At 37.5% G+C, this 17,649-nt stretch overlaps 1 protein-coding gene across 4 annotated transcripts in view; it reads left to right on the forward strand.

Moving 5' to 3' along the window:
- The window catches only part of mgat4c (mgat4 family member C), a 207,408-nt gene extending 193,938 nt beyond the window's left edge, over positions 1-13,470 (forward strand). For all 4 annotated transcript variants that reach the window (XM_059335015.1, XM_059335018.1, XM_059335016.1 and 1 more), the window contains 4 exons: positions 6,144-6,295; positions 8,718-8,865; positions 10,207-10,628; positions 11,673-13,470. In XM_059335015.1, the coding sequence (XP_059190998.1) occupies positions 6,167-6,295; positions 8,718-8,865; positions 10,207-10,628; positions 11,673-12,407 (1,434 nt within the window). In that variant the 5' untranslated portion in view covers positions 6,144-6,166 and the 3' untranslated portion in view covers positions 12,408-13,470. The remainder of the gene's footprint in view (positions 1-6,143; positions 6,296-8,717; positions 8,866-10,206; positions 10,629-11,672) is intronic.
- Positions 13,471-17,649: the final 4,179 nt, after the last annotated feature.

Consider the following 17,649-nt stretch of genomic DNA (forward strand, 5'->3'; position numbering starts at 1 on the left):
AGTTTGTTTTTGATCATCATACATACCTACATAGGCCTACATACGTTATGTTTTCTTTTATTATTTAATAAAATCCCTTTTTGTGTCTCTACTCTTCTAATGCACACCATGGGTGAAAAATTATCCATATCCATTCTTTAGCTAAGTAACATGCTAAGCTAACTACTTAGCTACCTTCTTGGCTAAGTATTTAGCTAAACTAACTACTTAGCTACCTTCTTGACTAAGTAGCTTGCTAAGCTAACTACTTAGCTACCTTCTTGGCTAAGTAGCTTGCTAAGCTACTACTAGCTAACTAGTTAGCTTAGCAAGCTACTTAGCCAAGTAGTTAGCTATGTAATAACACAAAAACTTTTTTTCTTCATAAAGTATAAGAAGCAAAATGGAAATAATTATCTGTTTTTTGTTTATATCAAAAACAAGATATTTAAAGAATACTTAGATAGATAAAAAAAGATAGAATACAGAAACACACAGCAGCATTTTGTGCATCAAAGGGTTAACTGTGACTGAGATGCACAGCGGTCTTCTGTATATTCTTGGAATATGGAAAAAGGCATATATGGATATATGGATGATGGTATAAATGGATTCACTGTGAGCATCCATTAACAAGAGCCAGGCTTGTATGTGTGTGTGTGTGTGTGTGTTGTTGTGTGTTCATCCTTGTGGCATGAATCCAGAGTGGAGCTGCAGCAGTGAAATGGACTAAGTGTGTTTTAATGGGTGTGTCATCCTGGCAGTCACACACTCCCTCAGATGTCCCCAGCACCATTTCAGGACACAGCACACTTCCAGCAGGCCGGGGCTGTTAAATATCCATTATGCACTGTGTGTGTGAACTGGACGAAATAAACCACAACACGGCCTCTCTGCTCTGCCCGTGGATCCACAGCCATGCACAGTGCACTTAACTCCTATCAGTCTGGCCCCAGCTCATTCTGAAAAAATCTCGTTAGATTGACATAAAGGGAGTTTGGTGACAACAAAACTGTGATAAAAGCAGAGTGTGCTAGCTGGAAGGAGCCCATAAACACAATTTAATTTCCATTCTTCTGGCTAAATGTTCAATCTGGTCAAGATGTGTCAAACCTTGCATTTGAAACAGTGCAGCTACAGCATATTTGAGCATTTACTTAGATGTTGTATGTAGATCAGGGGTCTCAAACTCAAATTACCTGGAGGCAGTAGCAAAATGACCAAAAGAAGACACAAAATTACTAAAAAAAAAAGACACAAAATGACGGAAAAAAAACTATATTACTTTAAAAAAAGACACAAAATGACCCAAAAAAGACACAAAATTACTAAAAAAAAAGACACAAAATGACAGAAAAAAAACTAAATTACTTAAAAAAGACACAAAACGACAAAAAAAAAACACAAAATGACCCAAAACACCCAAAATTACTAAAAAAGAGACAAAATTGTGAGACAAAAAAAAAGACAAAAAAAATAGAAAAAAGACACAAAATTATCAAAAAAAGACACAAAAATACAAAAACAAAGACACAAAATTATTATAAAAAAGACACTAAATCACATTACATAACATTTCCTCTTCTTCCGGTAACAACAACACGGCAGATAATAAACGCTCCGGTAAGACCCCTGATGTAGATATTAATGTTCGTTCATATTTGCTGTACTGTGTAGGTGGAAAAATACCTGCAAAATATTGTAATTACTGATAACTGCCGGCCACATGAAAGCACACTGGGTAGAAAATTGCAGAGAGCAGGCTGTACTGGATGGATATGTTAAATTCAGTTTTCAAGTGTGCACAAAGAGGTATTGACTAGCTGAGTCCCAGGTGAGGCTGACTCCTGGTGCGAGTGATCGATGTGTGTGTGGTCATTGAACTGAGCTTAGAGGTAGTTTGTATTCTATTAGGCATCTCTGGGGTCTTGCAGCAGTGGAACAAAAGCGCATGCTGATGCCTAATTGCTGGCAAAGAAAAGAACAACGGCATTGCTACATTTGTCGGCTGTTCCTCCTGCTGCTGTTCCTCCCTCGGTCAGATCGGCTCTACAGTTGCTATGAGGAGGTGCAAATCTTTCTGTGACGGAGCCTGATGCATAATTCTGTTGTAGCTGAAAGCTTTCATTGCTGCTGATAATCCTCCTGATATATGTGGATGGAGCTGTCGTTATCAGATGTGATTTCTTTGTTTTATCTGACAGGGAAACACTTCACAGATCATTTACTAAATAATAGTATAAATCAGTTTCATCTTCTGACATTTACATCATCACAGTGCTGATCAGTTGGCAGCAATGTCTGCTGGAGAAACTCTCTATAAATAAGGGGGCGGGGCCAATCAGCTGAGCAGGAGAACCACAGAGAGAGGGAGGAGCTCTAAAACCACCATCCCCCGTTCTTCATAACCAGGGCCGGCTCTAGCCCATTTGGTGCCCAAGGCGAGATCCATTCGTGTTGAACAGCTCCGCTTGCTGTTTCATGGAGGGGGAAACTCCCTTTTTTGTTTGCCCATGGTGCCAACCAGGCTATATAATACAACTGTCTGTCTATAGAATTATTAACTTACAAGTAAATTCGCAAAGAAGCACATCTGGAGACCGCTAACAAATTTAGAGCCAAGAGAGACAATGAAAGTGCAAACCCCGCGAAAAACGTGCTTCATTGTGTTAAGCTAGCGTTGCTTTATTTCGACCTAGCTAGCAAGCTAATACAAATGAAACGTCTTCATACAAAACGGCATTTAAAAAAAGATTGGGACTTCTTCTCCTCCTCCTCTTTTCTTCTCTTTCGATACTGCGCACTGGAGAGCTTTGACGGCCGTTTCATCTCGCAAAATATATCAAAACATAACCTGTCTGTCACTTGACGTGACCTGACCTCTGTGACAGCGATCTGACTGTCTAAAGGGGGGCAAGGCAATGACCACATGTCACGTGACTCAGCACCACAAGTGAGAAAATGTCATTGTTTATCTGTTATTTTTATTTTTGTTAATACTGTATTTCCTCAATTTAAAGCCAGGCCCCTATTAATGACCGGCCTCATTTATTAACCGGGTGTAAAAACGATTTTTAGTAAATAAAAGCCGGCCTCATTTATTAACCGGGTGTAAAAACGATTTTCAGTAAATAAAAGCCGGCCTCTTTTATAAGCCGGGTGTCTTACCGGTGTTATGTCAAAGTCTGTTCCCCCGTCGATATGTGTACCCCTTACCTTAACCTGCACCAACCTGACCCCTGACCCCAACCAGTCCTCCTTTAAGTTGTTAACATGAGCCCAAGTTTACCTGAACCCCAAACAGTTCTCTCTACTAGGCCTAACCTTAAACTTAAATCCTAACTCCAACCGCGGAGGTGATGCTACGGAGAACACCATTCAGGAAACTTCAACAACACCTGTATTTTGAAGTTTGGCCACACGAGTTAGTACTGTAGGTAAATATGGTTGTTTCTCCCGCTGTCCTAGTCATTCTCTGTAAAGTCGAGCCGTTTACGCACGTTCTTCTGGGCTTTTTAGTAGTTTAGACATTTTACATCCTACTTAAAATGAACATTCAGCGTGCTGTTCATTGTTTGTTTACACCCGAGTACTTCCAATATGGCCGACATCCGGGTAACTGGCTACAATGCGCTGTGTAAAACACTCTAAAAAGTGCCGGTCAGAGCTGCTCTGATTTTCTTTTTTTAATAAAAGCCTCCTTCAAATAATAGCCTGCCCCTATTATTAGCCGGGTCCCAAACCGATTTTTTATTAATAGAAGCCCTGGCTACTATTTGAGGAAATACGGTATATATTATTTTCAAGGCAGAACACAAAGCGAGGGCGACAATGGGCATCAAAAATTATTTGTTTTTTTTGTTTTTCACCAGCAGATGGCGCTCTAGGAGACCGCCTATCTCGCCTCTGCCTAGAGCCGTCCCTGTTCATAATACTAACACAGCTCAAGTGTTGTTCTCTTGAATTATAATCAAAGCTTTAAAGGATCTTGAAGCTGGTTTGTGACCAGAAGGGACGGTCAGCAGTTCACATTTCTGCACCGACTGAATCAGTTTCCTCCATCTGCAGCTCCGTCAGGCTGCCAGCCACTGATCCACTCTCAGCGCTCTCATACAATATGCTCAGCGGCTCCTGGCAGCCGGCGCTCCAAACCAGAAGGAAAGTACGGCTCCAACCTTCTTTTTCTCTTACATCAAACTCTGTTTAACCATTTTAAATTGGTAAAACAAATTGATTTGAAGCCATTTATTGTCAAAATCAATCAATAATTGGATTGTTAGTCAAAAAATGTCTCCTCTGGGACAGTATGATGGGCATTTTGTCCATTTGAAAAAGAAATCTGAATATAATTGATCAATTCATAGATTAATGAGAGTATTCATCCTTTTGTCTCTCATTTTTCACCTTTTGTCTCTCTTTCTTTATGCAAATCTGAAATAAATTGAATTGAATTGAGAAGTGACGCTGGCCTCGAGCAGAAATGTCACATTTTCACAACAAAGAGCAGTAAGCGAGCTGATAAGAGCAGACAGAAGCATCTTCTTTTGACCATCGTAGCATAAAGAATATATTGAAATGCTGCCGCTGACCACAGCTCATCTTCGTTAACAGACTCAAATACAAAATCAGCTCCAAACTGGTGTCCATTTTCATTTTTATTAGTGAACAAACTTGATTTGCAGCAGTAATCAAGTGTTTTTTATTAGTAGCCTACAGCAAAAGTAGAAATAAGCATCAATAAAACAATGAGAAGTATAAACTAGAAAATTTCCTCTGAGGAAATTCTGAAAGGGCCACGGGGGCTACTGCCGGTGTGTGTACACTATGATGAGATTCTTCAGAGATTTCAAACAATTAATACTAGTAATGTTATGATACTATATAATATACAAGGAGCACAACTACAACAAGCATTCCTTTTCAAGTATTTATTTATACAGCAACCTATGACCTTTAACCTCAAAATGTGTGTGTGTGAAACATGTATCTGGGGGAGTGTGCGCTTACACGTACATGTGTGCGTGCGTGTATCTGTAACTGTAGTCACATCAAAGCATCAAAGGCTTTGGGGTCGACCAATCAGAGCAGAGCAATCAACGGAAATTAACAGCTGTGGAATCTTCTAGCACAGTGACAGCAGCCAGAGGTGGACAGACTGAAATTTCTGGCCTCAAACAGAAAGCATTTTTGGCAAAACCATAATACCTATCATTGATCCGACTTCACTTTGAGTGTTCTTTCTGAATGTCTACATATGTGGTTTTTTTAAGAAAAATGAAAAAATAGCTTTGTTAGAGTGATCTAAAAAATTTCAGAAATCTTCCTGCGTTTTTAATATGGTAGCCAATGAGGCTGTTGGTGGGTGTTGGTGGCGCATCTGTGCGTCGTACGCCCAAACTATAACTCTGACAGCTTTACCAGAGGATTGTGAGTGAGAAGACAAATTTTCCTACATTTCTATGTATAAATTATTTCTGTAGAGTGGAATTTGCGGCCTGGAGCGCATTTTTCAAATGTATTTTTTGACAATTTTTTCTCTCCCTCTACACTCTGCCGATGATGTCACACACTGTGACACTAACATTCCGTGCAATACACACCCATTATAATCTCAGAATTTCTTCAAAAATGATCATGGTCATTGAACAGGGATTGATAAAAAACTATATGACCTATCAAAACGTGGATTAATTCACCGATACACAAGACTTGTGTCTACTGTTTAAAGTTTAAATGGAGTCTCTAGGTGAAATTATGCCGGAGAAGTAGACGTTTAAAAATCTCCAATTATTGTTTTTCACTTTTATACATAAAAAAACAAGTGTAAGGGTATAAAAATGTTACTTTTTTGTGCAGTTTTAGAAAATATTATAGCCACAGTTTCCTCACAGTTGTTTGGCATGTAAATATCTGTTATGTCCCTTTTCTGTTCTCTGAAGTAATGAAGTGATGAAAAGGAAACAAAAGAAAAACTGTCACATTAGAAGTGTGCTGAAAAATAATTAGGAAGCTTGTGGAAGATAATTACGTCACACGTGGCCTCGTGGTCCTCGAATTAATTCCCCCACAATCTGTTGATGTTTGATAAAAACGCTAATTATTAGCAGCTGGCGACATGTGAAGCCAGCGTCTCTAACTCTTCTTCTCCTCTTTTTCTCGTTCAGATCCCAGTGAGAGCTGCTGCAACATGAGGCTGGTGTGGAAATCCCTGGACAAGATGAGGTGTCTGCGGAAACGCTCCACCATCCCCTTCCTCGGCTTCCTCATCACCTTCCTCCTCTTCCTCAACCTGTACATCGAGGACGGCTATGTGCTGGTTAGTTCTCACATGAAGCGCTCACTTTATAACAGGGGTCTCAAACTCGTGGCCCGTGGGCCAATTGTGGCCCTCGTGATGATATTTTGTGGCCCCCACCTTGATATGAAAGTTTAATGTGAGTTTTATATGAATGGCACTTTACCATGTTGTATGTGGAAGGTCCCTTTAATTACTTTTTTGGTAATTTTGTGTCTTGTTTTGGTAATTTTGTGTCTTTTTTAATGAATTTTGTGTCTTTTTTTAAAATAATTTTGTGTCTTTTCGGTAATTCTGTGTCTTTTTTGGGTAATTTTGTGTCTTTTTTTGGTCTTTTTGTAATTTTGTGTCTTTTTATAATAATTTTGTGGCTTTTTGTAATTTTGTGTTTTTTTGTCATTTTGTGTCCTTTTGTCATTTTGTGTCTTTTTTAAGTAATTCAGTTTTTTTCTGTGATTTTGTGTCTTTTTTCTGTGATTTTGTGTCTTTTTTTTTTTATAATTTTGTGTCTTTTTTGATCATTTTGTGTCTTTTTCTGGTAATTTTTTGTCTTTTTTTGGTAATTCTGTGTATTTTTTGTCATTTTGTATATTTTTTTGTCATTTTGTGTATTTTTTTTGTCATTTTGTGTCTTTTTAAAGTCATTTTGTGTCATTTTTTGTTTTCTTTTTTAAGTATTTAGTTTTTTCTGTCATTTTGTGTCTATTTTTTAGTAATTCTGTGTTTTTTTGGTCATGTTGATACAGCCTCCAGCGGCCCCCAGGTAATGAGTGTTTGAGACCCCTGCTTTATAAGCTCCTAATGTGAACAACTAATTCCACCAAATATGCTTTTTAAACCGAATGTCTTCTCTTTTATAATTGCTTGTTCTTTTACAGGAAACCTGTTTAAATGTTTAATAACATGGACCCAAGTTGAAATCATCCAGATGATTTATTTCTTATTCATGATGCCATCAAAACTTGGTGATCACAGTACATTATCTGTGTTTGTTATTTAAATTATTAAAAGCTAGTTTGCATTTTTTTTTTCAGCTCCCCGGTTGCTTTTCTCAAGTCCATTTTCTCAGCTGTGCAAACTGCCTGAGGGAAGATTTCTTTTGTCTTCAGACGTCAGGGGTTATAGCCACATGCAGACACATATTGTCTCAAGTTTATACATGATGTTAGAGACAAGTTTAAGAAAACAAAAAGTCTGTTTTCCCCTCGTTTGAATTATTCACAACACAAGTTTTTTTAAAGATGAGTTTCCTGTCTATGTTCTGCCGTATCTCTGACAGCTTGTGCATGTTTTTTTTCTCTCTTCACAATGTGAAATAATGGGTAACACTTTACAATAACCAACCAAGTGATGTTTATAGATGGATATTTAATCTTTAACCCTCTGGAGTCTCCAAAAGCTCCAATTCCAGACTTCTTCATCACATCCAGACTAGAAAACAAAGCAGCGTGGAGCCCTACTGTAAATTTACCTCTAAAGTTCTGGCTGTAAACTCCATGAGGCCAGTTTCAGTTTGATGATGATATACCAAGTAAAACTGGAGACAAGCTCAAATATATTTAGTATAAAATGATATAACTGGATGGAACCCTCTTATATGTTAGATTTGACACCTTTGTTCACATTTGCAGCATTTAAAAAAAATATATTGAGCATGATAGTGTTTTAAAAGTAAAAAGAAAGATTCAAAATCACATTTTATGTTGGACGTAAGGACTAAAAAAGACACAAAATGACTAAAAAAATACACAAAATGACCAAAAAAAATACACAAAATGACTAAAAAAAGACACAAAGTGACAAAAAAAAGACACTAAAAGACACAAAATGACTAAAAAAGACATAAAATGACAAAAAAAGACACTAAAAGACACAGAATGACTAAAAAAGATACAAAATGACTAAAAAAAGACACAAAATGAGGAAAAAAAGATACTAAAAGACACAAAATGACCAAAAAAAGACACAAAATGACAAAAGAGACACTCAAAGACACAGAATGACTAAAAAAAGACACTAAAAGACACAAAATGACTAGAAAAAGACACAAAATGACCCCAAAAAAGACACAAAATGACCAAAAAAAGACACAAAATGACCACAAAAAGACACAAAATTACTAAAAAACAACACTACAAGACACAGAATGACCACAAAAAGACACTAAGAGACACAAAATTACTAAAAAAGGGTTACGGTTAAATAATAATAATAATAATAAATATATATATATATATATATATATATATGAAAATTAAATAAAAAAATAAAAATAAAAACTCGGATATCTTGAGTATGAACATATGATTTACTGTTTTTTAAGGCATTTGCAGTTAACTCAACACTCAACAAAAGTTTAAACATTAATAAACTATCTGTTTATAAATGAGGGTTATTGTTAAGTGTTACCAAATAATGTTGTGTTTGTTCTTGTGTGTTGCAGGAAGGAGATAAGAGGCAGCTGAGGGAAACGTCCGTCCACCCCTCCAGCTCCGAGCGCTACGTTCACACCTTCAGAGACCTCAGTAATTTCTCTGGAAGCATCAATGTCACATATCGTTATCTCGCCGGGACGCCGCTCAACCGCAAGAGTGAGTTTTAGTGTTTGTTTGAAGAGAAAAATTTACATCGACTGTTTTTCACCAGCCTGGGGGAGTTACAGTGAAGCTTACATGAGCTGAGAATAAGAACTAGTGTGAAAGTTAAAAATCTGTGACGTGGGGGTTTTAAAGTGCAGCAATAAAAGGCAACTGCTCCACAGAGACTTTTTACCTCAAAATTAAACACTTTACGCACTCCTCTGCTCATCTACACCATGATTTACTTCTGAAGTTTTACCTTCAGGAAGAACAAAGAGCTAAAGCTAAAACACCATTTATGGAAATGTATCACTGGTGATAAAAAAAAAAAAACTGTAATCTTAAATATTCCTGGTTGAAGAAAATTTTAACTACCACTTGTTTTTTTAGGGTTTTTTTTATTTAGCTTTAACCCTTAATAGGGCACTCATTGAAATACTTGCAAAATCCAAATTTCAACCCTAGAGAATATTGGAGGATATTACATACGGCCAGAATGTGTAAAAAAAAACATACGGACCCGGGGGAGGGGGGTAATATTTAGAGAAATAAATTTACAAGCTTAAAGTGGCAAATCTACGATTAATGAGATTTAAAGTGGTGAATCTGCAGGAAAAAAGTTTTTTTTTTCCACTTTTTTCTTGTAAATCTGCGACTTTTTTTGCTCATATTTGCCACTTTAAATCTCTTAAATCTGCAACCTTTTTTCTTGTAGATCTGCCACTTTAATCTAGTAAAATTGCAACTTTTTTCTCAAAATATTACCCTCAAAATATTGTATTTTTAATTTTATTCATACTTAATATGCCCTAATACGCCGTCATAGTCAAGTTCTCCTCGTACAAGTCATTGAAGAATAACTCTGTTTGTACGACTGATTCTTGCTGATTTTTTTTCTACATTTTTCATTTTTACATTGGAGGTCAAGGCCAATAAAGTTAATATTATTAGGGCCACGGGGCAATCGCACCGAGCACTGTTATTTTTTTACTTTAATATGATGGTAACTTGACTTTACATTTTTTTTAAATTAATTTTTCCATGTTTTTACATTAAATATCAAGTTTTACTGTAAGAAAACAGAAAGTTGTCTTAATTTTACATTCTGCAATATGATGTCTATTTATTTTGTATTTTTTTTTTTACATACAATTTACTGTAATTTTACATTTAAGACCATTGAGCAATTGAATAATACTGTAAAAAAAAAATAATATTTGTAATAAAAGTGATTTACTTGTTTTTAAGGCATTTGCAGTTAATGTAGAAAAATCAAAATAACCCAGTAAAATAATACAATAAAAAAATAAAAAAAACAGTACAGTGTGCTTAAAATGCTGCTTTCTGCCTCAGAGTATCTCACCATCGGACTGTCGTCAGTCAAGAGAAAAAGAGGAAACTACCTGCTGGAGACGATCAAATCCATCTTCGACCAGTCGAGCTACGAGGAGCTGAAGGAGATCGTGGTGGTGGTCCACCTGGCCGACTTTGACCTGGTGTGGTGTGAGAACCTGGTGCAGGAGATCACCAGGAAGTTTGCTCACCACATCATAGCGGGGCGCCTCCTGGTGATCCAGGCCCCCGAGGAGTACTACCCGTCTCTGGACGGCCTGAAGAGGAACTACAACGACCCGGAGGACCGGGTCCGGTTCCGCTCCAAGCAGAACGTGGACTACGCCTTCCTGCTCAACTTCTGCACCAACCTGTCCCACTTCTACATGATGCTGGAGGACGACGTGCGCTGCTCCAGGAACTTCCTGACGGCGCTGAAGAAGGTTTGTTTCTTTGTTTTTATTTAGATCCCCAGCTGTTCTTCCTGTGGTCTATCATCATATTTCAGTGTGACAAATACAATGTAGGAATACACAGAATGATAACAGACATGACATACATTATATAAATACATTAGGGCCGGGGCTCGATTAAAAAATCAATCTAATTAATTAGAGGTTTTGTAATTAATTAATCGAAATTAATCGCATTTTAATCGCATATAAATATTTGACCTGAGAACAGTGAGAAGTCATTTTTTTCCCATGGATTTTTAGTATACCATTGAATAATGACTGAATACATAAGCTTAAGCAACAAAAATATTGTTTATTTTTGTTCAAGTCCAACAGACCAGTGACATTTTTTGTGTGCAAGCTACGCAACAAGGAATTCACATATCACCGCAGCACATCCAGTCTCAAGTATCACCTCAATGCTAAACATATAGCAGCTAGCGGCTAGTGTGGAAGCTAGCGTGGACTGTGTTTTACTTCAAAAACCAAAGTATTCTAGTTTACAGAAGGTCTCCCTACCTATAGGCTACCTGGATTTATGAAATGTACTATATTTATAAATATGCTATTGCTACACTTAATGGCAAAAATTGCACTGGTCTGTTGGACTTGAACAAAAATAAACAATTAATTTCGATTAATTAATTACAAAGCCTCTAATAAATTAGATACATTTTTTTAATCGAGTCCCGGCCCTAATATATATATATATAACTGTACGTTGAATCATAGTCTTAGATCTTGGTAAAGTGAAACAACCTCCAACTGCCTTGTTGAATAATTATGTGCCTCTGAACTCAAAGACAAATTTCTATAAATAATAAGAGGTGATTTTGTTATTATCCATCCATCCATCCATTTTCCTCCGCTTATCCGGGGCGGGGTCGCGGGGGCAGCAGGCTAAGCAGGGCATTCCAGACGTCCCTCTCCCGAGCCACAACATCCAGCTCATTCTTAATAAAAACCATCAGTTATTACAAAAATCATAGTTTTTACATCCAACCAACCTAACAATTTGTGCGTTTTAACCAGGTGATCACCTCCAGAGACGGCTCCTACTGGGTGATGCTGGAGTTCTCCAAGCTGGGCTACATCGGGAAGCTGTACCACTCCCGAGACCTGCCGCGCCTCGCCCACTTCCTGCTCATGTTCTACCAGGAGATGCCCTGCGACTGGCTGCTCATCCACTTCCGGGGTCTGCTGGCCCAGAAGGACGTGATCCGCTTCAAGCCCTCGCTGTTCCAGCACATGGGCTACTACTCGTCCTACAAAGGGGCGGAGAACAAGCTGAAGGACGACGACTTCGAGGAAGACTCCATCGACATCCCCGACAACCCCCCGGCAACCCTCCACACCAACATCAACGTCTTCGAGAACTACGACGCCACCAAGGCCTACAGCACCGTCGACGAGTACTTCTGGGGGAAGCCTCCTTCCACCGGAGACTTCTTCGTCATCGTCTTTAATAAATCGACCAAAATTAGTAAAATTAAGATCGCTACGGGTTCGGACGACCGGCAGAATGACATTCTTCACCACGGAGCTCTGGAGGTGGGAGAGAAACTAGTCGGGACCAAGAAAGGGAAGCAGTGTTCCTCTTACATCACATTAGGGGAGTTTAAAAACGGCAACATTGAGGTTCAAGACGTCGACCACAAAATTGCCTTTGACATTGAGTGTGTCCGCATTGTGGTGACGGCCAGTCAGAAAGAGTGGATCATTATTAGAAGTATAAGTTTATGGACTACACAACCTCCCAGCCAATAAGGACTACACACAGAGACTCTTAGTATGTCATAGAGGATAAGGTTTTTATTAGTATTATTATTATTATTATTTACTAATGTACGTATTTCCAGGTTTATTTATTCATTTTGTACGTATTTATTGATGATACTCATTTTGATTGCCAAATCAGTCTATAGTTTTTTATACCTGCAAGTTGTTGTAACCTTAGTGGAGCATCTTCCCAGGACTGTTCAGCTGACCTCAGAGTATTCATGGACATGTTTTATTAAATGTTCCATTAACCTTCATTATTTATTACAAGCTGTCGTAAACGTGGGGCTGGGCGGTAACTCAGTGTTGTGAGTTTTTTTTTTTTTTTTACCTATAATCATATTTGGTCTCATTCTTCTGCACAAATCCTTTGAAAAGACCAAAAATCAAAACGTATTTAGTGTGATACATCTTCTGCCTCTGTGCCATAGACCTCCATTGTTTTCCAAAACCGATTAAAATCAGTGAGCCAGTAAAACATTACTTCATTACAATAAACTTGGGCCCTGTAGTTCGTTTTGAGTCAATTCTTTATGCACCATCCTGCTGCTCTGAATACCCACAAGAGCACCAAAAGTGGATGAATATACAGCTGGAAAATAGTTTTTAAAGATTTATATTTTGTGCAGGAATGGATGGGCTTCAGAAACTACTAATGGATGAACTAACACATTTTAGTTTTCTGTCTTTTCATGGGATTTGTTGAAGATATAGAGTCACACCAGCCTTATCCATTAATGGTTCTAAGCTAGTTTTTTAGATATATTTTAAGAGTTTTGTCTGCAGAACATGCTTCGTTCATGCATTCAACAATTTTATAATTTTTAAATCATTACATATCAGTATGAATATATCAGTGTGATGGTATTCATATATGGCCCAGCCCTACTGTTCCTCGACAGCTCTTAGTTAGTGGATGATGCATTGAACCAATAATTCATGAATGTTTTCAAAGGATCTTCAGAAAGGTGCTTCAAGTGAGGAAAGAAGACAAATCTCACTTCGGGAACAGCGTACCATTGATTTAATACAGTTTCATTAAAGGCACAATGAGCAGGATTTTTTGTCTGTTATGGTTTGTAAACACAACATTCAAAGTTGGCCCCTCCTTTCTTTTTCTCAAGATGGGTGTGTCTCATGAGGCCCAGGGGTCTAAAAATACTTTTCCCCATTGACTTATATTGGGTTAGAATGAATTTGGTCCGATATCAATTGGAAAGTCTGGAGGAGCCGTACAACAAAATAATTGCATTCCTATTTAGCTTAACAAGCTACTTAGCTAAATACTTAGCCAAGAAGATAGCTAAGTAGTTAGCTTAACAAGCTACTTAGCTAAATACTTAGCCAAGAAGTTAGCTAACTAGTTAGCTTAACAAGCTACTTAGCTAAATGCTTAGCCAAGAAGTTAGCTAAGTAGTTAGCTTAACAAGCTACTTAGCTAAAAAATGGTTATGGGTCATTTTTCACCCATGTTGTACATTAGAAGAGTAGTGACACAAAAAGGGATTTTATTCTAAAATGAATAAAGGAAAACATAAAATTAGGATATATGATGTTTATAAACAAACAAATTGAGGAAAACCTGGAATACTGAATGATGAAAATAATTTATTGCAAAGATATAGAACATAAAAACTCTGTCGGGTCACTTTAGGCCCATGTTGTGCATCAAAAGCTTAAGTTAGTGCAGTGGTTGGGCTTGTCCACTGGCTTCCTCCCAAAGTCTAAAAACATGCAGCTTAGGTTTAAGTCACTCTAAATTGCGCGTAGGAGTGAATGAGAGCGTGAAAAGTTGTCCGTCAGGGTTTACCCCACCTCTCGCTCTCTTGATTGGCTCCAGTCGCTCACAACTCAAGTTCGGATATGCGGTTAAAGACAATGAATGGATAAAGTTAATCCAGAATTAGCTTAGCTTGAACTAGCTAATGCGCTTGCTCTATGAACCATATAAGAGCCAGGTCATTTTATACACGGAAGTCAAACTTTCTTGGCTTCATGCGCCACTAAGCAACTTTCTTAGGAATAAAAAAATCCCCACCTCCAACACTGTATCCAGTTCTCTTTATATCCATGGAGAACAGGCGCAGTATTTGTGTCCAGTTAGGAGAATTTAGCTTAGCATCACTAGCTTTCGACAGATCACGCCCATAAACATCCTGAACACAAAATTAAAATAAAAGAATAGCGAAATTAAAAGAAAATATAAACAGAGGGCAGGATCTCTGCAGAAACAGACACTGCCACAAACATCTAGTGGGCCCTTAGTGATGATTGACAGTTTCTCTATTGTTTACACTGCATTGTTTTTTCAGAAAATCCTTCTCATTGTGCCTTTAATTTTATTCCAACTGACCACTTTTATATATATATATATATATAATGAGCCGCTAATTAACTATAAATGTGTGGAAAGTATAGTTGGTATGTTGTAAAACGAAATACATTTTTTTTAGAAACAAGTTCTCCTTTAAAATACTGTCCAATTAAAGCTATTGTGTCTTGGGCAAATTTTCACGACTGATTTTAAGCCTGCAAGTGTATAGCTGTAGGATTCCTCTCGGAGAATGTCCCCGTTTGGCCCTTAATTATTTCCCTCCTTCAAAAAAAACCCACGAGGAAAAGTTTCAGAGGTCATTGTTGCCTTGAATATTCATCATATCACAGCTTCAAATATTCTTTCCCAATTTAATTATCTTCCCGGTTGTGTTGGAGGAGAGTGAGTGTGAGTTACTGCGCCGTATGTTCCGTCAGAGCAGCCGACAGGAGAACAATGTTTGTTTTCACCCATCTTCTCCAGGAGCCGAGATTAGATTGCACAGTGAAGAATGGGCCAGGTCTGCTCTTAGGTCTCTCTTTTTTTTTTCAACCACAGCACAATTTTCCCCCAGTAAATTGGTCTGTGTTTGCCTCACTCTCTACACCAGCAAAACAACATCTCCCCTGAAGCTATAGGATCTCAATTTGCTCTTTCCCCAATGTTGCGCTCTCACAACTCCAATGTTTCTGCTCCTACATGGTTGCCTCTCTGTGATCTTTGCTCTCGCCTCATGCAGTCTGCAGCTGCTGCTTTGGGGGAAACTTGCTCTGCTTTTCCTTTTGAAGATCCCCTTTTTCAAATCCGCCCCACCTTGCTTTATGTTGTTTAACAGCAATCGCTTGCAAGAATTAACCTGCTGTGTTATGTTAACCCTCTGGAGTCCATCTATTTATTGAAAATACACATGTTTTATTTACAGTTATAACTTTATTTATATATGATATGTAGACAAGCTGAGAAAAGCCAGTTGAAAGTGCAATCATAGGAGCTTTCAGTGTGACATTTATGTTTCTAGACCATTTTTTAAATGGTTCTACAATGAAAACTACTACTGTTTTTAATTTATATGCAAATCCATTCAGGCTGTTTTGCAAAAAAAATACACAGAATGAGCAAAAAAGACACAAAATTATTAAAATAAGACACAAAATGACCCAAAAAGACACAAAATTACCAAAAAAAAAGACACAAAATTACCAAAAAAGACACAAAATTATCAAAAAAAGACACAATTATTAAAAAAAGACACACAATTATTAAAAAAGACACACAATTACCAAAAAAAAGTAATTTAAGGGACCTTCCACACACAACAAGGTAAAGTGCCATTCATATAAAGCTCACATTAAACTTTCATATCAAGGTGGTGGCCACAAAATACTCCCTCTGGAGTCCATCTATTTATTGAAAATACACGTTTTATTTACAGTAATAACTTTATTAATATATGATATGTAGACAAGCTGAGAAAGTGCAATCATAGGAGCTTTCACAGTGTGCCATTTATGTTTCTAGACCATTTTTAAAATGTGAGAAGTCGCTCAACAATGCAATAAAGAGGTAAATGTTTACATAACGGAGGTAGAAGCAGATCGTCATTAACCCTCTAGAGTCCATTAAAAGGACCTGCACATGACTTCTTCATGACGTGAAGACATAAACATGAAGCAACATTGAGTCTTTCCATCAGCTTCCCTCTAAAGTTCTGGCTTAAAACTCTATACCAGATTCTTTTTTGATGATATTCGCCAAGTAAAACTGGAAATAATGTGAAATATATAAAAGATAGAACTAGATATTATCCTCATTTTACCTGTTATATGTTATATTTGCAACCTGTGTTCATTTTTGCAATATGTACATTTCAGTGTGTAAAACATAATTTTCAAGATCAGATGGTAACGCTTTATATTAAGGTCCTTGTAATAACCATTAATTAACAAGTAATAAGGCCCTTGTAAGTCCTTACAAGATGCTTATTAACATTATTGTGTGTTTATAAGCTTATATAAGTGTTAATAATGGCATTACAATAACCCATGACCCACCCATTATGTCTTTGCCATGCCTTTATTAATCTTATTTTGTTTGCTTATTGATATTAAAATATACTTTATTGCTCATCTATTATAAGTTAACTATAAGTTAACTATAATTTTTGCAACTACCGGATCTAAAGCGAGAACAATGCCTTATTACTTGTTAATTAATGGTTATTAAGGACCTTATTATAAAGCGTTACCCAGATTTTATGTTTTTATTTGTTTCTTTTGGGTTCAAAATTTTGATCAAGTAAGTCAAAGTTAAATATGAATTATCAGGACCTATAGGTGAGGTTGCGCAGCAAAAACTGATGCCAACATGGCATGGTGAAGATTTTTAACAGATTTTTAATGGACATTTCAGAGGGTTAAGCATGCAGCGAGAGTTTTCTAAAGCTTTGTTTCTCGCCACCTGCTCCGTTCTCCCTGTCGGTCTTGTTCGGTGTCACAGATCGAGACCTTTGCAGATTCAGCAAATCCCCTATGTGCCATCTGAAATGAAATTAGAATGCCCACCACCACTTTCACAATATAGCTTATTGTTTTCCTTCAGCATTTCCCTCGGAAAGTCGCTATTCATTTTGCTGAATGATTCCGTGACCTGCATGGATCATCTCCTCGGAGGGGGATCTCTCTTTGAATGGATGATGCTCAGAAAAACACAATCTACAGCACATTGTGCTGCGCGCGTGCTATTCTTTATGACGCCCACCACGGTGCCAATTCAGCCCGGTATTACCTGCTTACGAGCTATAAACACACGATGTCACCGCGGGGCAGTTAGCTGTTTTACAAGTGTAATGGATGGCTTTGATACGCCTCGTGCCCGAGTGGAGCGATCGTGTTGTGAGGCTGATTTTTTTTTTTTTCC

Source organism: Centropristis striata, chromosome 6 (assembly GCF_030273125.1).
Source record: "Centropristis striata isolate RG_2023a ecotype Rhode Island chromosome 6, C.striata_1.0, whole genome shotgun sequence".
Taxonomy (NCBI): domain Eukaryota; kingdom Metazoa; phylum Chordata; class Actinopteri; order Perciformes; family Serranidae; genus Centropristis; species Centropristis striata.